At 38.2% G+C, this 21624-nt stretch overlaps 1 protein-coding gene across 1 annotated transcript in view; it reads left to right on the forward strand.

Annotated features, from left to right (window-relative positions):
• The first annotated feature begins 5018 nt into the window (after nt 1-5018).
• The window catches only part of EXOG (exo/endonuclease G), a 30730-nt gene continuing 14124 nt past the window's right edge, over nt 5019-21624 (forward strand). Inside the window, exons 1-5 of the mRNA XM_003794461.2 lie at nt 5019-5211; nt 6495-6644; nt 10127-10266; nt 12040-12116; nt 15635-15749. Of these exons, the coding sequence (XP_003794509.1) occupies nt 5019-5211; nt 6495-6644; nt 10127-10266; nt 12040-12116; nt 15635-15749 (675 nt within the window). The remainder of the gene's footprint in view (nt 5212-6494; nt 6645-10126; nt 10267-12039; nt 12117-15634; nt 15750-21624) is intronic.

Raw genomic sequence — 21624 nt, forward strand, 5'->3', positions numbered from 1 at the left:
AAATGCCAGCGGCTTTGTTCCTCATTTTTTCTAAAATTCTGTAAAACTGCAATGAAAATCGGCTAGTACTTGAGAATTGAAGGGAAAGAGTTACCGCAGATTAGAAACATGTTTTTAGATATCAGTTCCATGCCACAAATCCACACAATGCCATTTTTCAACTGTACAAAAGAATCTGCTTGTGAATTTGTCATGATCTTAATGGTAGCATCCAAGGCCAAATTTTTCACCTGTTAATATTTTCCCACATTTGTCCTTGAATCTGATTAACTTTATACAGTACTGTAAATTTAACTTACATCAAGTTTAATGTCAATTCTTGTGAAAAGAGCTTTCTGCATGTAACAGACATACAGTTAAAGAACACAGCAGAGTGCAAAATTTGCAGGAACAGTTTTGGAACCAGCAGAAAATGTCACCTTTCATTTGCCATCTTATGTATCAGTTTTACTAGCTACTTCTAATTTGTACATTATTTGTAAGGAAAAGAAGGAAAACCCTAAGACTTGTCTAACTTAGTGGAGAACGTGTGTTTTGGGCTTAGGATGGATAGCTAAGTTTTATTGAGCTGTGTTATCTAACTTGTATATAAAAATTGTAATTAAAAGTTTGGATTCACCTGTTTCTCACAGTTTAAAATGACAAGTAAAACTCTGGAAATGTGACTAGTATATGATTTAAGGCTGTAGAAGCAAGGAAGCTCTTTTAATTGCTAAAACTAAAGACTTCTAGTTTTTGGCTCAAATTCAGTAAGTACTGTTTGTATACCAAGATATGTGAGATGTAAATGTAGTAGGTCACTTTTCACCCTTGTAGCTATAAAATAAAAATTTTGTAGAAGAGAAATAGCTTGTACTACTGAATTAACAAAAGTTATACTAAAGTATCATGTTTTTAAAAAAATATATATACAGAGTTAAGCTTGTTGCTGTTACCCTGTCTGGATTTGAAAAGTGTGCTGATTTATCAATATATATATTATACACACACATCTAAAATGGCCTAAAGCAGACATCTGTGTAATTACAGTTGCAAAATGAAAACATTTTCGAAAGAACATTGTATCATAGTTCATGCATTTGCAGTGGATCTTTGTTCCTTTTTACTGTGGTAATTTTAGAAATGAGTGTCAGGTTTGAAATTAGATTGCTAAACTGGGGTTTTGCTGCTTGAACTCTGCACTGGGTCCTCAAATAAACCGATGTGAATGTAGTTTTTCCCCCTGTGTGAAGAAGCAGCCACACCCCAACAGAATAGGAGGAAAAATCTAGAACTATTTCAAGTTTTATCTTTTTGTATATGAAAATAAAATAATAATAAAAATCATTGGTGTCTCTCTTAATTACATGGGTGGGGGATAGAAATTTCTTTTCATGGGAATTAGAAAGAAATAAAACAGCATTCCCTAGTTTATAGGGCTGACTCAAGTCCTGCTTGGTATACATGCAGTTGTTAATGGCTGAGTGCCTAGCTGACCACGGTCCTGTGGGACTGGACCTATGCACAGGTCTCTCTCCATGTCTGCTATCTGGAACTCCAGGGCCTAGTGGGGATCCTGGGGGTTTCTCCTGAATGGACCATTCTTGGGGTAAGTTTCCACAGGGCAGGAGTATATTTTCCAAATCTCAAGACACCCCCCCGCCATACACACCAGATCTATACTGTGTAGACAACTCTGTGCAATGTTTTTGAAAGTGAAGCAGCCTTGAAAATAAGCTATAAAGGCAGTCCTTGAGTTATAGATGTACCACTGATGTTCAACTTGCACTTGCAAATGGAAGCTATTAAAGGTAATAGGTAAATGTATCTGTTTCAACTTACATACAAATACAACTTAAGAACAAACTTACAGAAGTTATCTCATTCATAGCCCAGGGACTACCTATATTCATGAATGAGCTCTGCCATTCTCAAATTTTGCTAAGTACTAAGATCATTTGCTGAACCATTGAAAAATATAGTTATGGGGGTAAGCCCCTACCCCTGATTGGAATCAGCAAACCAGGTCTCAGGCTGTGGAGTTCCTGACTTGATCTCACTAAATAAAACATGGTTCCTTAATAATAAAACAGTGATTGTCTTTAATACCTAACAAAGAAAACAGGAAAGCCCTAGAAATTACCTTACTGTAACTAACAAAAGCTTTTTTGCCCTATGACTAGTACGGTATTTACCTAAGTAGGGAAACACAAGCTTTCAGTCCTTCCACTGGGGTTAGTGCCTTTTTAATTCACCCTCTATTATGAGGATTAAGGAACCTGTTCGAAATTCCTAGAGACTGATTGCATTAATGTATACAGCTATGATTTAATAAAAAAAAAAAAGAAATTCCTGGAGAAATGTTTTCATGAAAAGACCCTTTACTTAGGGGCCAAATGTCCAGTATTTGACTGTTTTTGGTCTTCCAGATTTCTAAACCCCACTTTTTATTAGTGAGTGTCCCTAATGAAGAACACATAGAAGGAAAGAAAGGCAAAAGGCTGACTTTTTTAAAAGACATAGTCTCACATTACAGCTCATAACAACCTCAAACTTTTCAGTTCAAGTGATTATCTTGCTTCAGCCTCCCAAGTAGCTGGGACTACAGGTGCCTACCACATGCCTGGTTAGTTTTTCTATTCTTAGTGGAATGGGTTCTCATTCTTGCTTAGGCTGGTTTTGAACTCCTGAGCTTAAGCCATTCTCCTGCCTCAACCTCTCAGAGTGCTAGTATTACAGGCATGAGCCACCACAGTCAGCCAAAGTTGACAGTTTTAATAGAAGATTTTGGACCTGAAAAAGCTGTCAGTTTGGACTTTCAGCAATCATTGGTAAAACTTCTTTCACCAAAAGAATTCTGAGACAGCTGGCTTATAAAAAGCACGTTTGTGACTGAGCAAGTAGAAAAGGGCTCAGGAGCCATTCAGTTTGCCTTCCCATCACTTTCTTTAACTCTCAAGCACATCCTTGGAAAACTAGGGTTCCCCTAATTATAATTTAAAACTATTGCTCTAATCAGTAGCTCCTGCCTATAATCCTAGCCTCTAGGCCCAGAGGGAGTTTCCCTACTGACCTCTTGGGGCTAAGAGTGGGGTCTGCTGTTATTAACCAAGCAGAGGATCTGGATGAAGAAAAGTTATCTACCATTCATTAATCTCTAATATTTAGCACAATGTTCAACATGTAGGAAGGCCTTGGGAAATATTTGAGTGATTGTATATATTTAAGTAGGTTCTAGTAGAAGCTGCAGAAGTAGCCTTGAAGCCTACACATACTAGTATTGTCTGGTTGGATTTGCCAAAACTCGCAGTTGCAAGTGACAGAAACCATTAGAAAAAAGAGGGCTTCACTGGGCAGATTCTAAAGGAAATGGCCAGGCAAGCCTTGGGAAAGGCAGGGTGCATATGGGAGATCCGAGGCTTTGGAAGCTGGGGTCCCAGCATTGCAGGCCTTCTCTACCTGTGTCTCAGCATTTCTTCCATTGTTGCTCAGTGCAAGACCAGATGCATCTGCTCCTTTGGCCACATAGCAACAAACAAGGCTATAGACAATGCCAGAGTTTCATGTTACAGCTTTACCAACTGGAGAGAGTACCAGATCCAAAATCCCTAGAAAGGACTCTAGTTGTTCTCAATCAATCCAGGTCAGAGACTCGGGATTATACAACATGACTTCATGAGAGGTATTCTATTCGAGGCTATCACATAATGTCTAGACTTCCTCATTTGATTGTTAGAAATGGCTGCCTGCTGAGTGAATCATCTTGGGGATCAGCTGAAAGATATTCCTACTAATTATCCGGCTGGGCACAGTAGCCCTTGCCTGTAATCCTAGCCTCCAGGAGGAGAAAGTGGGTGACCAGCCTCAGCAAGGGTGAGACCCTGTCTCTACTAAAAATAGAAAAACTATTCCAGCATTGTAGTGGCGCCTGTAGTCCCAGGTGCTTGGAGGCTGAGGAGGAGGATTACTTGAACCCAAAGTTTGAGGTTGCTGTGAGCTATGATGATGCTGTGGCACTCTACCCAGGGCAATAGAGTGAGACTCTCTCTCTCTCAAAAACAAAGTTCCTACCAATTATCCAAGAAATGGGAAACTTGAAGGTTCTATAGTGAACTAAGTCCACATGGAATGCTGGAGATTGTGCTGCAGAATGAAGACTTATTTATTTGTAAGTGGTAAATTTGTTCTTCCTTTGTCAGCAGGCATTCAGTTCTGGATTTTAAATTCTATCATAATAGCTGGAAGCCTTGGCATACATCTGTATCCCCAGCTACTTGGGAGGTTGAGGCAGTAGGATCCCCTGTTCCTGGGAGTTGGAGACCAACCTGCATAGCATAGCAAGATCCCATCTTTTAAACACAAAATTACTAACTGTAACATTTATAGATCACTTAAATGACATGTCCAGGTACTTCTCTAAATGTTTTACATGTGTCAACTCTTTACTCCTCATAAGAACTCTATGGTCTAAGTATTAGTAATACCCATCATTACCCACATAAAAGAGGAAACAGATGCCTGGAAACGTGAAGTAACACACCCGAGGAGGAAAATGGCTGAGTGGGTATTAAAACTCTGCTCTCTGCCTCTTGGAGTAGTGTCTTGGTAAGAAATTCTATAAAAGGTACGAAGTTATTTTTGGAAGTTATGACTGCATACAATGACATTCTGAAACCAGGTGACACGACATCCAACAAGGCACAGCTTTTGACATCAAACCCAAGTTGGATTCTCGGCCCTTAGTGTAATCGTTTGCAAACGTTTACTCACCTATTAAATAGGACTAAACGGATTTTCTTATCAGGACTGTATATGCACACCCCTAAGCCCTCCAATGGGACCAAGGATGGAGGGCAGCAAGTGTGCTTGTGCCTACAAATCTGTCACCAGGGGGTGCGCGAGGCCTTCAGCTGGAAAGTCCTGCCTGCGCGGGGGATCTCAGTCTCTGGAGAGGCTTTCCACCAGCCGGCTCCAGGTCGCGCATGCGTATCTTAGTTCCGCAGTTGCGATTGGCTTTCCGGCGTTAGCTCGCTGCGCGCATGCGTTCTGGCCAAGGTGCCGCGGTTAATATGGCAGCCAAGAGTGTTGCTTCCCGCCTCCGAAGCTCCCGGCGTTTTCTGAGTGGCTTTGTGGCCGGGGCTGTCGTGGGAGCCGCAGGAGCTGGGCTCACTGCACTGCAGCTTTTCCGGAGTCAGAGTGCTGAGGCAGTGCTAGCAGTGAACGAACCGGACGGTAAGTCTGTTAGCCCATGTTCCTCTCCATGGCCGGGTTTTGGGACCCAGACTCCGATCTGGGGCGTAAATCGCAATCCTTGACGGGCTTCTTTTGCCATTTGCTGGGCCTCGAGCCCAGCCCTTGGTTTCCTGTCTGTCCATTCTCCTGGATCCGCTTTCCTTCCCTACTTCGTGTCTCGCCTGCCTCCCTCGTGTGGCGCTGCTTTCCCCTAGAGATCTTATTCTCCACAGGCACCCATATCGAAATTATTCATCACGATAGATATGTTTTAATATGTGTTCTTCATGAAGATTGTTAGCTCCATAAGATTTGAGACTATGTCTTGTTTTGTTCTTCATCCAGCACGGTACCAGGTACATAATTGTCATTCCGTTAAGTGTGGATGAAGGAACAAATAAACACGTAGTTTGAATTGATTGGTTAACTGCCCTTATTTTGTCATTGTTCAGTTGAATACCTGCTATCCCTTCTTCAAAGAATATAAATCCTCATGTTACCAAGGGTAGCTACCGTATGTTTGATAGAAAACCCAGAACAAAACAAAATCCCAACACATGCTCATTTCTTGCACTTTCCCCAACATACTGATTTAACTTGCTCCTTTTGATTCTTAGCATTTAGGAAGACACAGTTACTCTGGTGGGTTGAGGATTTAACAAGGCATCAAGAGAGGGTTATCTTGAAACTGAGTCACTGTTAACTGTGTGCTTGGTTTCTTCTAGTAGGAAAAACAGGACCAGTTTTGCTAATATCTTGCTACACTGCGTATCTCAGTGCTTCAGTATCAGATATTTGATATTATCTTAATGATAATCTTTTAAAAAGCTAAAACTAAGTCTGTGCTTTTGTCTTCACACTTATTCTTAAACCGTATTAAATAGGTAGGCTTTTTTACATTCAGTCCTATCAATGATTAATTGCTGGTAATGACATGAGCTTTGCCTTTAAGTTCTGAAAAAAAATACACCATTCTTGTGGAGCAGTGATTTGGAAATTTGATGTGAAAGACAGGTAAGATTCATCCCTTGTTTAAAAGGTAATGCAGTAGCTGTATGTAGTCTATTTTGATGTAACTATACCACAGATGATAGACAAAATCAATACTTTGCTTACTGCATATTTTCTTGTCTTATATGTAATTGGAAAAATAGATCTCCTGGTCGATCAGACCAGTCCTTTAGAAATTTCATTCCACTCCTTTCCATATAATCTTTCTTTCTTAGTAAGAGTCACTAATCATTTGTTGTTTTTGTCTCTCCCTCCCCACTCCCTTTTTTTAGGATATGCAGAAAACGCTCTCTTAGGACAATTTGGATTCCCTTTAACTGGAACAGAGACAAAGTGTTACACTAACCATGCCTTGTCCTATGATCAGACAAAGCGGGTGCCTAGATGGGTTCTTGAACATATTTCTAAAAGCAAGATAATGGGTAGGTGGTTGGATAAAAAGTAATCAATGAAAGATGATTACAAATTTAAAACAGGAAGGATTATTGATAATAATTCTCAACCTTTTTCACATCACAGCGTATGTAGGAAATCATATTTATCTAGCTCACTGGTTAAATGAACCCTGCCTAGAAGCCAAAGAACCCCACACCCTTCTCAGCTGTCTCAGGCCTGAGCAGATCCATATCTTGACACATGAGTTTATAGGCTTTGTCATAAATATTGCTGCAGCAAGCACCAGTTATATCTTAGCTCAGCAAATATTTGTTAAGTGCACTATGGGTCTGGCACTTTGTTAAGCCTTGGAGATAAATCAATGTTCAGGGTAGATGGTCTCTACCCTTATGCCACTTTCGGTTGGGGGAGTGGGTTAACCTATCAAATAATTATGAATGTATAATTGTAACTGATAATAACTTTTCTGAAGGAAGTGACTACAAGTTAGGAGAGTGTAATTAAGGAACCATAAAGAGTGTGATGAGAGATTATAGCATGAGAACCTGATTTTGATTAGGGAGGCTTCTCTAGGAAAGTGGACTGAAGTATGAATGAAAGTTACCTAACCATAGGTATTCTAAGCAAAGAAAGCCCAGTTGCATCTTTGAAGGCCCCAATATGGAGAAGAGTTTTGTTCTTTTAGGGTACTAAAAGAAAGCCAGAGTGGCTGGCAAGAAGGAAAAAGTGATGTGAATGAGGCTGGAGAGATAGGCAAGTGTGTAAATCTGTTCATATGTCCTTATGTCTTGTAGATTATTATAATTAACATTATTAGATCTTGATAACCAAGGTTTAACTAGGTAGATTCATTTACCAGTTTACACTCCCACCATCTTTGTTGGTTCTGTCTCCTACCCTTCACACATGGTAAGCATTTTTGAGCTTTACCAATTTAATAGCTGATTTATTTGTGTTTATTATCAGTGAGGGTTAAAATTCGTGAATTGTTACTCCTTTGTACATTATTCTTTACCCATTTTCAATTGGGATACTCTTTTGTGAACAGATTTGTAGTATCCTTATATATTAAGCGTATTATATTTTGTCATAGTTGTTTTATTACCATTTTATTTGCCTTTTAATTTTTTTTCTTTTTTCCTCCTTTTTTTTTACCCCCCTTTTCTAGTCTTTGTTGAGCTTTCTATTTATTTTTACTGTTGGGGATTCGTTGAGAGTACAAGAAACCAGGTTACACTGATTTGCCTTTTAATTTCTTATATGGTCCATATATTCTGCTTTCCTTTGAAATGTATGCTATGTCTTTGAATGTTAAAATGCTGATATTAAAATTAGTGTGTGCCATTTAGTGTATATAACAACTAGCAGAATAGTAGAAGGCTTGGAACGTATTTGCTCTTGGAGGGAAACTGATGTAGGTGAAAACTTTATCACAACAGTTGAAAGGCGATTATAAATTTATGTCAAAAGAAACCAATACATAGCTCTGCACCCATGGTTCAGTGGTTAGAGCACTGGTCACATATACCAGGGCTGGTGGATTCGAACCTGGCCTGGGCCTGCTAAACAACAGTGACAACTACAACAACCACAACAACAACAACAACAAATAGCTGCACGTTGTGGTAGGTGCCTGTAGTCCCAGCTACTTGGGAGGTTGAGGCAAGAGAATCGCTTAAGCCCAAGAGTTTGAGATTGCTGTGAGCCGTGATGCCATGGCACTGTACCAAAGGCGACATAGTAAGACTCTGTCTCACAAAAAAAGAAAAAAGAAACCCATTTAGTCTCAAGCCTAATACATTTAACACAGAAATGTTCCCAAAATACAAGGAATTGCAACTTTACTAATTTTGTCCTGCTTTTAAGTTACCATTTTCAAAAGCGTATAGGAAGAGCAGTATATTTCGTATTGTAAATCTCATGAGCTGTGTAATTTGGGGGCAATAACAGAGACAATATTTGAAAATAGGGAGCAATATACCTATTTTACTTGATTTTAGTGTAAAGGGTCTTCTTGTTTTTAGTAATGACAGACGAAGTTATTTAGACTAACTCTCCTGCTGAAAACAACAGAAAATACTACTATCAGGCTAATATTTGGGAGAAGGCCAGTATCCATGGAGGTAAGGGAAATCCTGGCAAACCAAAACCACATTTGCCTTTGATTTTACAGCCTAATGGAGGAGGATGATTAAGGAAAAATTTAGGGCTCATCTAACATGGGTTTTCTTATAAGAGACCCTCCCCACATGAACTTGGGACTCCATAAGGCTATTCCTTTAAGAAAGAGGAACTAACCTATGCTTGCCCCTTGTACACACGGAAGGCTGTCGTGGCACAGAACAGAGAAGGGTCAAAAGGAAGATAAAAAGCATGTCTTAGAGATGCTAAGGCCACAAACTGGCTATCATGGAGGCTTGTAGCCTAAATCCATGCGTCAAGTGTAGAACTTTAATTCCTGAGCTTGGTTTAATATGGTTCTCCATTGGTAATGCTGCTAGTTGCCTGACAGAAGTAAATTTACATCCGTTGTCCAGGAAGGCATCGTTGGTTGTCTCGGGTCTTTGGAAATTCCCACTAATTATTTTTCAAGGGCAGTGAGCACCAAGCAGTGGTGACTAGGCATACAAAGAAGAGATTCCAATGGTAATGGCTCATAAAAGTTTGGTAATGATAATTCTTCTGTATTAACTAGTTATTTTTCTTTATGAAATGATTCTAAAAAGCTTAGTATTAAGCACTCTGAACCTTGGGATTTGATTGCTTTAAACTTTTCTTAGCTAGATGAAATCACATTGGAATCAGTAGCAGTGTTTCATTTCTTTTCAGAATTTTTGTAGTTTAATCTGATCTAATGACAGTGGAAAATGTAGTGTTAGGATTTGCTGATGTCTTCTGTTGCAAACCATACTGGAGGCAACATAAAATGAGCAAAAATTGAGATTTTTTTTTTTCCCCTTCCATGTGGTACACAGAAATTCTGTTTTAGGAATTTCTGGGTGGAGCTCATAACTTAAATGTTTGTTTTGTTAAGGCTTAAGAGGCAGTAAACAAGATCAGAGACACCCCATCCCCAGGCTGTGCCTGCCTAGAACAAATTGTTTTGTCTATGTGTATACATATAAACTTATCAAAATATAATCCTTTACTATGTAGCATGGGTGTCTTTTATTAAGAATTTATTTAGTAGCCAAGCTTTTTATATGGCTTAGCTGTTTGAAAGGTCATTGCATTTACTTAAATATTATCCAGAGGAATTTTTCTTTAACTGGAAAGACCAGAATCAAAATTATATGAGATAGTTATACTATATGAAAAGCATTCTTTTCCTAGATCAGTACTTTCTAAATTCAGGTGACATATCGGAACTATCCCAGGAACTTGAAACATGCATGTTCCCTAAGAACATGCTGATTGCAGAGAATGCCAGCCAGTAGCAACCACCTTGCCTTGCTTAGAAATGTTTTTTATCCATTGATAACTTACTTATTTTTGTGTTTTTCTTCAGGTGATGCAGACAGAAAACATTGTAAATTCAAGCCTGATCCTAACATCCCTCCAATCTTCAGTGCTGTCAATGAGGACTATTTTGGAAGCGGGTGGTCACGAGGACACATGGCTCCAGCAGGAAATAATAAATTTTCAAGTGTAGGCATATTTGGGGAGCAGAATGGGAATATGGGTCTGATGGTATCCATACAATACAACTTTAGAGATTAAAAACCTAGGAGCCAAACCTTAAAACTTGAGAATTTCCATATTCTTGCTCTATCACCCTAGGTAGAGTGCAGTGGCATCATCATAGCTTACTGCAACCTTGAACTCCTGGGGTCAAGTGATCCTCCTGCCTTGGCCTCCCAGAGTGTTAGGATTACAGGCATTAGTCACTGCTCCTGACCCTGTACTCTTATTTTTTATTTTCTTACTTTAATTATCTGTTCAGAAGTCAAAACTTCTAAACAGGTTGAATAATGAAAACTAAATGCTATATAAAGGGAAGTGGGAAGCTATTAGGAACTACTGAAGCTACTCATTTTTATTTTGAAAATTTGTAGAAAAGTTGAAAAAGTATAGCAAGCACATTTTGATGCATTTATATATACGTATTTTAAAATCACCAATAGAAAGTTGCAGACATTATAACACTTTATTCCTAAATAGATTGCATAAGAGCATGTATCATCTAAAAATGAGGATATTTTTATATGTACACATCTTATTATATATGAATATTATACCAGGCCGGATGCAGTGGCTTATACCTGTAATCCTAGCAGTCTGGGAGGCCAAGGGGTGGGGGATGGATTGCTTGAGTTCAGAAGTTTGAGACTAGCCTGAGCAAGAGTGAGACTCCATCTTTAAAAATAACTGGGTGTTGTGGGAGCTGCCTATAGTCCCAGCTACTTGGGAGGCTGAGGCAAGAGAATTGCTTCAGCCTAAGAGTTTGTGTTTGCTATTTGTGCAATACTATTGCCTAAAATACAATTTATATTCAAATTTTCCAAATTGTTCCAATTATATCCTTTACAGCTTTCTTTTGATCCAGTATCTAGTCATTAATCACATGTTGTCTTCAGTTGTCATATCTTTTTAGTCTCCTTTCATCTATATTGATTTCCCTATCATAAAGGGGGAGGAGTATCTTTTATAACATTGACATTCATTGTGCGAACTATTGGTGATTCATAGCAGTTCTCAACTTCATTATTATTACCTGGGGAAATTTTCAAAAATATTGCAACTTATTTTTGTTTTAAAAAACTTTCAAAAATCTCTAAACTTATTAAATCACATACTCTCAGAGATGGGACCAATGCATCAATATTTTTAAAACTCCTTAGGTTATTTCAGTGTGCACCCAAGATTTAGAGCCACTGCTTAAAGAGAAGGTAATTGTGGCATTGGCAGTTAGTATAGATCAATCAAAAGAAATATAATGAGATAGAGCTGTGTGTGGGGGGGTCAGAGGTATGAAGTTAATTAACACATAGTGGTCAGATATCCAGAAGGACAAGGAATTTTTCTCTGTCACTTTTGAACCAATGTGTTTGTATTACACTAAAAAATTCCTGAGAGTTAACCTTTGTTGAGAAACTCTTTGCCAATGCTTAAAATTTGAATGTGCCTTTTAGTTTTATATTGCAAACTGTAGTTCTTAAAGTTTATATTATATTATAGCTTGGATTTTATAAATGATAAAACTAAGTATACCAAATTAATTTATTATAATCCTTATTTTGAATAATCTTAAGAGCTTTCTGTTCTGGAATGGCTATGGCTTCAATTTATGTAAAACAGTAGTCAATTGATTATCACTAGAGCTAATATGTAAGGAAATGGTTTTCTATGTCTGCTTTGTAAAATATCTTTTAAAAAGAAAGGCATTTCATTGAAAGTTACTCTTTTTTTTTCTTTTCACAGAAAGCCATGGCTGAAACCTTTTACCTTTCTAATGTTGTGCCTCAGAATTTTGATAATAATTCTGGATATTGGAACAGGTGAGGGGTCAGAGTTTATTTATTTTTTATTAAAAAAAATTGTTTTTTGAGACAGAGTCTTACTTTGTTGCCATTGTTAGAGTGCTCTGGTGTAATAGCTCACAGTAACCTCAAACTCCTGGGCTCAAGTGATTCTCTTGCCTCATCAGCCTGCAGAATAGCTGGGACTGCAGGTGCCTGCCACAATGTCCAGGTATTTTTAGAGAACAGGTCTTGCTCTGGCTCAGGCTGGTCTCAAACCTGTGAACTCAGGCTATAGACCTGCCTCGGCCTTCCAGGAGGTCAGAATTTTTAAAATATGATTCTGCGGAAGGTGAATGATGTGACATGAGAATACTTATGTGTCTGTTACTGTTTTTGTCTTTGTTTTTCAAAAGCTAACCCTCTGAAAGTAAGTACTTGGGACCAGTTTGCTGTATTTCAGAAATACGTTCTTCTGTGAAAGAATAGACTTCAAAACATAGCCTGTCTCTTTAATCATCTTTGCCACTGTTCAAAGTCAAGTTTTAAGAGAAACTACTCAAAATACTATTCCTGCTAACAATGGAGACAGTAACATCTTTTTTGAGTGTGTCTAGGGCATACTGTTTTTTCTTGTATTTCAGTGTTCTTCAGCTTTTTTTCAAAAAAAGGTTTTATATTTCAAGAGTTCCCAAACCGTTTTTTTTTAAAGTTGTGGTTCAGTATAACATAACTGTTGGCCTATTTTTGATAAAATCTAAATATAAAATCATATTAACAAGTTCTGTCAGGTGATCTCTTTAAGCATCTAAAACTAGAATTGTTTGAGGTTGTTTCAGGCTATTTTGCTTTTCCCCATCTAGTACTTTGTGGTTTAAAGTAATTAAGTAAGCATACCACACTAAAGACTTCAGTAATTATAAGTTATGAACATAATTGCTTCATCCACCCAGATTATTTTAAGCAGGTCATAGATATTTTATCTATAAATATTCCATTGTATATTTAAGGTATAATATATTAGAAGATAAAGGCTTTAAAAATATGTATGTGTTATTATTGTCCCCAACAATTTTAACTATAATTCCTTATTATCGGTTTTATAGTCAGTGCTCACATTTTCCTGATTATTTATTTATTTTGACTTGTAGGTTTGAATCAGAATTCAAAGAAGATGCACATACAGATTTGATTGATACTGATATTTGATTGATTGAAAACTATATCTTGGCTCAGTGCCTGTAGTTCAGTGGCTAGGGTGCCAGCCACATACACTGGATCTGGCGGGTTCGAATCCAGCCCGGGCCTGCCAAACAACAATGACAACTATAACCAAAAAATAGCTGGGCTTTGTGGTGGGCACCTGTAGTCCCAGCTACTTGGGAGGCTGAGGCAAGAGAATCGCTTAAGCCTAAGAGTTTGAGGTTGCTGTGAGCTATGATGCCATGGCATTCTGCTGAGGGCGACAAAGTGAGACTCTGTCTCAAAAAAAGAGAAAAAAGAAAGAAAACTATATCTCTATAGTTTTCTCTCTCTCTTTTTTTTCCTTGCAAGTTATTTGTTAAATATCTATAGTGTTTGTCCTATGGAGTCTTCTTTCCACAGTCTGGACTCATGATTGCATATCTGTGGAAACATTTAACATTTTCTTTTCACAAAGGATAAATTTTGGGGAGAAAACTTTATCTTGCAATTTGACATATATGCTATAAAGAAATTGATTTTACTTTTTAGATTAGAAACTAATATTGTTATTAATATCTCATTGAAATCTCATTTAACTACAAGTATAAGAAAGTGCATGTTAAAACCACATGCCATTGTTTTTCAGGTAAATTCACATAAACAATATTTAAATGGTAAATCCCAGTATAAAGATTGTTATGGAACTGTTTTGTCATGTTTTAGAGCTTATATAGTAAATTGGTACAACCCTATTAAAAGTATTGGTTTTACATATGATCAAAAGTTATTAAAATATTTATTCAGTAATTCTGGCATTTGAAATTTATCCTAAGGAATTACCACAATGTTGTATTATATTAATATAAGAAATATTTTGGCTTATGCCTATAATTTTAGAACTCTGGGAGGCTGAGGTGGCCTGATTGCTTGAGCTCAAGAGTTTGAGAATAGCCTATACAAGAGTGAGACCCTATCTCTACTAAAAATAGAAAAACTGAGGCAAGTGGATCACTTGAACCCAAGAGTTTGAGGTTGCTGTGAGCTATGTTGATGCAATAGCACTCTACCCAGGGTGAGAGAGTACGACTTTGTCTCAAAAAAAAAAAAAAATGTTAAGGGAGGCCCCTGTAGCTCAGTGGGTAGGGTACTGGCACACACATACACCCAGGCTGGGGTGTTTGAGCCCAACCTGGGCCAGCTGGACAGCAATGACAACTGTAACAAAAAAATAGCCAGGCATTGTGGCAGGTGCCTGTGGTCCTGGCTACTTGGGAGGCTGTGGCAGGAGAATCACTAAGGCCCCGGAGGTCGAGGTTGCTGTGAGCTGTGACACCATGGCACTATACTGAGGGCAACATTGTGAGACTCTGTCTCAAAAAAAAGGGGGGGGGTCCAGTGCCTGTGGCTCAGTGAGTAGGGTGTTGGCCCCATATACTGAGGGTGGTAGGTTCAAACCTGGCCCTAGCCAAACTGCAATAAAAAAATTGCTGAGCGTTGTGGCAGGTGCCTGTAGTCCTAGCAACTCGAGAGGCTGAGGCAAAAGAATCACCTAAGCTCAAGAGCTGGAGGTTGCTGTGAACTGTGACACTATGGCACTCTACTAAGGGCCACAAAATGAGACTCTGTCTCTAAATAAAAGATTTTAAAAAAAACAAACAGCATGGTATTGGCACAAAATAAAAACATAAACATTTGGAACTGAATAGAAAACAATGCCATCATCAATCAAACAATGATCAATTGGTTGATCATTCAAGGTTTCTATGGCATAGAAAAATGTTCTAAGTTAACAAAATTTCAGTTCTAAAATGTACACTGGGTACACATAGAAAAATATAAATAATTGTGCTAATGTGTGTGTGTGTGTGTGTGTGGTTTTTTTTTAAATTTTTTTATTCATTTATTTATTTTTTGAGAGTCTCACTGTGTCATCTCCTGTAGAGTGTGATGGCATCACAGCTCACAGCAACCTCAAACTCTTGGGCATAAGCAATTCTCTTGCCTCAGCCTCCCAAGCAGCTGGAATTACAGGTGCCCGCCATAGTGCCTCACTATTTTTTTGTTATAGTTGTCATTGTTGTTTAGCAGGCCCAGGCCAGGCTCAAATCCACCAGCCCCAGTGTATGTGGCTGGTGCCCTAACCATTGAACTATGGGTGCCAGACCCTAATGTGTGTGATTTTTAAGTTTTTTTTAATGCAGTAAACTATGAAAATCATTGCTTATGTACTTTTAGTGTCTCAGGTCCTGTTTTCATTCAAGATAATTTCTCAAGTGCTGTGTTTCTTTGTTTCTTTCCTAGGAACTGTTAGGATTTGCTGCTTTTCTGTATGTCTATGAGAATATCATACATTTTTTTGCTTTGTTTTTCAGAATAGAAATGTACTGTCGAGAACTGACAGAGAGGTTTGAAGATGTTTGGGTGGTATCTGGACCTTTGACCTTACCTCAGACTAGAAGTGATGGAAAGAAAACTGTTACTTACCAGGTGAGGGATTATTTTAACATTCAGGTTTATGTTATTTGTATGAAATGATTTCATTCTGTATTCTAATTTTTAATTTCATTTATTGATTGGTATTTTTTGAACACGTATTAGGCGTAAAGGAAGGATAGTAAAGGATAAAACACTGTTGACTTCAAGGAGATCACAACTTAGAAAGGGAGACAGCCATTAGCAATTAACTTCATTAAAGTGGTACGTATGCTGTAATACAGATACTTAGAGAAAGTAGTGTCACAGAAGGACTGATGGACTCTACTTGTGTGGTTCTGGAAGGCTTAACAGAGCAAGAGATACTTGAGTTAGATCCTGACAGATAAGTACTAAGTAAACTGAGCCAGGAGGTAGGCATGGGAATTCCAAAAGATGGAGCAGTATCAGCACAGGGGTTTTGTGATCAGCAGCATGGTTCTTTGATTAATGTATTATTCATGGAGACTGGAGCTTATGATACAAAAAGTATGGGTGACCAAGCTGGGTAAAGATTTCTATAAAAACAGGTAGATAAGGGTCAGATAATAGATAGCTTTCTGTTCCATGATGAAGGCATAGGTTTTAATTTTTAGGCACAGAGAAGTCTTAGATTTGTTTTAAACATGGGAAAAATGTAATTTGTTGTGGGTTTTGTAAAGAGTATTCTGGCAGCAGTGTATGGAGAGGTAGAAAAGAAGGGAGGCTTCTGAAGAAAAGATTAGAGGCAAGGAGATAAGTTAGGACATTACTGCAGTAGTCTATAATATCTGACAATGAAGTTCATGAACTCATCCTAGGGAAAGTGCTATACACCCCTTTGCTAAATATCACTATGGTCACCTTCAAAATACTCCCCAGTGCCTAGTGTGGAACTCTGTTTAAGGAAAGGCCACCAAAACTGTCATCTTATTTCCCTTGGTGTCCTGAATGTCTTCAAAATGTCTTCCTTTCAATATTTTCTTTATCTTCAGTTAAAGTCATTGGAGGGACAGATCTGGTGAGTTATTTGTGTACTGGCGAAAATTTCCCTTATAGACAGTGACTTGGGAGCCATGAGTTGTTGGTAGGAAGTTCAGGTCATTTTTGTCTAACCTTTTCAGCACTTCTAAATAGTAAACTTGTTTAACTGTCCAGTTGGCACAAATTCATGGTGAATAATCCCTCTGATGTCAAAAAAGGTTAGTAACATTGTTTTGACTTTTGATTTGGACTGATGGAACTTTTTTGGTCATGGAGAATTGACTGACTTCCATTGTCCACTTTGATGCTTTGTTTCATGGTCATGTGGTATACCCATGTTTTGTCACCAGTGATAACATGATTCAAATATAGTCTCACCTCTCCAAAAGGTCTTGGCAAACTTTGTCTCACTTTTGCTTTTATTCATCTGTGAGTTCTTCAGAATCATTTTAACACATGCCAAGATTTCTTATGCCAAGATTTTCAGTTAAGATTTTCCTGTTTCTCTTTTGATATTTACTTGGTCTGTTGTGCTTCTCACAGTCCACTGACAATTTCGATGTACAATTTGATGAACTTTTGCAATGTTTTGTCAGTTCTACTCTTTACTGGCTGCCCTGACCTCTTTTCATCACTGACACTTTCTCTCCCCCTGAGAAAAATGTTTAATCCATCTGTAAATAGCTGTTTTCTTCATGGCATTTACCCCACAAACGTGAACTAACACATCTCTGATTTCACTTCCATTCTTGCCAAATTTAACTTGGAATTTACAGATGTTTGCTCATTGTTCTAATTTAAGCTCTGACATTCTTATAACAGCACACAAAAACACGCAACAATGAACAGCACTCAGCAAAACACAACTGCACATGGACACTAACACAGCTGTGAGGCACTGATATACCAAGATTATGAAACCTTATTGAGCAGCCAACATAAGTATATGGTGGCAAGTTTGTGATCTTAATTGTCAGACCTTGTATATGAGAATGGCTATGGGGCTGACCTCAAGCAGTTGGAGTGAGGAAAATAGAGGAATAAGGGAAAGAGTAACTATGGATTAACCTTTTGGATGAGGAAGAGGGAAAAGTTACAGGATAACAACCAGATTGCAGTGAATTGAACAAATGGAAAGAAAAGCATTTCTTTTGGAAGCTGGAGTTCTTAAAAGATTTGGTTTTGGTTTTTTTACTTTTTTAAATACAAGGTACTGATACATTTCTATAGACTGATAGAACAAGAGATTTAAGATAGGAGAGTACAACTGGTGATGTGAGAGCTTCAGGTATCTAATGTAGCTGGGGAATTTTTAGGCCAGCTTTCCATATTGGCAGTTTACAGAATAGTATACCTGAAGGGCAAGTGTCATGCCAAAAAAGCCTAGCATTGAACCTCATGATGCAGAAGTATCCTGAGGATTTTGCCAAATGAAATGTCTTAAGTGATAGATTATATTGTGAGATCTACCTAGGGTAGAGAACAAGGTGGAGTGAAGAGGCAGAGGCGATAAAGTAAGTAAAAAGAGGAATGGAAGGGCTTGCTATTTAAAGCCAAAGAGGAGTTGTATTGGAGGGAATACCTAGCTTAGCTCTGGAAATAAAGTAGATATTTTAAAAATGCTAGTTAGGTTAGATGATTACTTAAGAGAATCTGTGATAAAATTGAATAACCTGAGGAATAGATGTATGCCGGGGTTCCGCCCCAGGGGCAGGGTCAGTTAAGACCTGTGGATCTGCGGTGACCAACTGAAGAAATTTAAAGTTAGAAACTAGGAAAAAGAAAGAGACAAGACCTTCAGAATAGAATTTTCAAAGGCGGGAACATAGGGGACCACTGCCCTTTTTTGGGGTTCTGGCGAGTGGCCCTTGTGTCGGTTCTACTTAGCTTTTATTGAAGGCTATTTGTTCATTTAGTCCAAAGGGTAAGCTGAGGAAGGGAACAAAGACACCAGCAGTTTCTGAGTGAGCATATCTACTATTTCTTATTGAGGATCTTAGCAGCTTTGAGAAATCTGCAACCTGAGCCTTGTATAGGGGCAGCCTCCTATCTGTAGTCACACAGATTCTTAAGGAGTTGTTAATCCCACTAGTTCACTGTGGAGTAAAATACCACTGGTGTCAATGTCCTCTGAAGAATCAGAGAAGAGGTGGGAGAGAGGAATTTTCCTGTCATCACCACGACAGAGGGTCTTCCTCTGTGATAAGGGATATAAGTCCTCCTACCTATATTTCAGGGCTTGGGTTGTTCCCTTGATTTCTGCCCCAGCTAAATACAAATCTCCATAATGGGTATTTGCTTCGACTGTTAACTGGGCAGGAAATAGCCCAGTTTCTGTATCTTGCCAGGCCTTGCCACAGCATCTTCTGTGGCCATTATTTTCTTCGGAGTGCTTACAGACCCTGCAGGGATGTTTATAAGCTGTATCCCCAATAGGCCAGAGTTCTGGGAAAAGCAGGAAATTTGCTCAGATAAGAAATTTAGCAGCAGCTGGTTTAGAGGTAAACTAGCTGACTTTTCATTTGTTCTGACTCACTCGGCTTACTTTTCAATTTTTCCCTTTTTCTGGGGGTGTTTTCACTTGCCAGGAATGGGGTCTTCGGTTCCCATTCTGCCTGTAGATGTAGAGAAATAAAATTTTAGAGTGTAATCCCTCTTGACTTTCCTTATTACCAGCCTGTGTGGATGAGAGTGCTGTGATGTGTAAGCATCCAAGCATGTGCATAGGTCCCTGTGAATAGCCTACTTTCCTTTTTTCATACAACATTATTGATCTAGCTGCGTTTATTTGTTGGGTGGAGATGGTAGAACAGTAGTTATCAAGGATTTTTTACACTCTTGGATAAGTCCAGTAGTTTCATGGCAGTGAAAGAGGTCTAAGGAATTAATTTTTTTTCTTTATTTTTGAGACAGAGTCTCACTCTGTCTACCTGGGTAGAGTGCCACGGCATCATAGCTCATAACAACCTCAAACTATTGGGCTCAAGAGATCCCCTTGCCTCAGCATCCTGAGTAGCTAGGGACTTATAGGAGCATGCCAATGATGTCTGGCGAGTTTTTCTATTTTTTTATTAGAAATTGGGTCTCACTGTTGTTCAGGCTGGTCTTGAACTCCTGAGCTCAGGCAATTTCTCCCTCTACCCCAGCCTCCCAGAGTGCTAGGATTACAGGCATGAGCCACTGCGCCTGGCTAGGAATTAATATTTTACATTAATTAATTTTAACTTTTCTCAGATTAATTTCTTTCTGTTTAACTTGCTAACTTTAGGTTTTTTTATAGTTTTAGAAGAAAAAATGATTTAAGCTTTCTGTACTCTATTTTTCAAGTATTAATATTCTTGTTTTGTTAAATCCTCTTTACTCTTATAACTAGAAAAGAAGTTCTTCTGGTTTTGACTTGTAAACCTGAATTGATTAAATTATAGTTTTATATGTGCTTTGGTTTCATAAAATTGGAAGATTTATATTACTTGCTTACTTTATAGTAGGAAAAAAATTTATAAAAAGTTTAAAAGAAAAAAACAATTAAGAGTATTTCTCAAATAAAAAGCAAATAAAGAAATAATCATTCAAGAAAAAGAGCATTTCAGTATATACTTTTGTGTGTGTGTGTGTGTATGTGTTTTGAGACAGAGTCTCAGTATGTTGTTCTTGGTAGAGTGCTGTGGCATCATAGCTCATACCAACCTCAAACTCCTGGGCTCAAGTGATCCTCTTGTCTCAGCTTCCTGAGTAGCTGGGACTATTAAGTGCCCATCATAATACCCGGCTAGTTTTTAGAGACGGATCTTGCTCTTGCTCTGTCTGGTCTCAAATTCCTGACCTCCAGCAATCTATCTGTTTGGGCCTTCCAAAGTGGTAGGATTACAGGAATGAGCCACCATACCTGGTCGTACTATATAGTTTTTTGTATGTGGATGTTTCTTTTGAGTATATGTTGTCTAAATGCTATAGTGGAAAATATATTGTTTTTCTTTAGCTGAATGTAGTTTTTATAAATGTATAAAAATATTATATATCTCCTAGCTCTTCCTGCTGAAAGGGCCTAGAAGCAGTGATATGCCATTAGCAGTGGTATCACGTCTTGGTTTCTCTTGCAAAAAGAACCCAGCCCTTAGAGAAATGGTTCACTCCAGGGGCGGTACAAGGAAAATATACAAAGGAACACATTGTGCCAGAAAGCAAGGAAGTGCTCAAATGAATGGTGAAGACGTGTCAGAAAGACACAATAAACAGCTTGAAGAAGCTCCCACTTACCATATCTGGGAATATTGATTATGAAAATGAAATGGATTACAAACCTAGTGAATTAAATAGGAATCCATACATACATGGGATGTAAAGAAAAGTTTCTGCTTAACATAGAATGCCAATCAATAAATTTTCAGTATAGAAAGAGTTATAAAAGTCATTCTTCAGCCATCATGGTAATAAGTGATTCAGGCAAGAATCATCAATGGATCCTAAAACCTAGTAAGTGAAAGTTTTATGAGGAGTGAGGCATTTACATAGTCTAAAAATGTCTCCACATAAATTATTATTGATCACAAAGTGAGAAGTGATAACTTTTCATTTGGAGAAACACCCCTTTACCCAAGTGGTTAAATTTAATATTGCCAATGATGGGACTTACTAATATACTGTGCTTACTGGTATGATGTGCTGAGAAGGATAAAGTATTACTTCTGTGACATTTTTGCCAAAAAAAAAAAAAAGTAAAATTGAATCTCATCATGCAGAAATATCAAGCAAATTGCATTTGAGGGACATTCTGTAAACAGCTGACTTGTACTTTATAAAAGTATAGTGTCATAAAAGACAATGGCCAGGGTGGTGCCTGTGGCTCATAGGTAGGGTGCCAGCCCCATATACCCAGGGTGGCGGGTTTGAACCCGTCCCTGCCAAACTGCAACAACAAAAAAAATAG

The sequence above is a fragment of the Otolemur garnettii genome, unplaced genomic scaffold, assembly GCF_000181295.1.
Source record: "Otolemur garnettii isolate 467f Iridium unplaced genomic scaffold, OtoGar3 scaffold00082, whole genome shotgun sequence".
Classification (NCBI taxonomy): domain Eukaryota; kingdom Metazoa; phylum Chordata; class Mammalia; order Primates; family Galagidae; genus Otolemur; species Otolemur garnettii.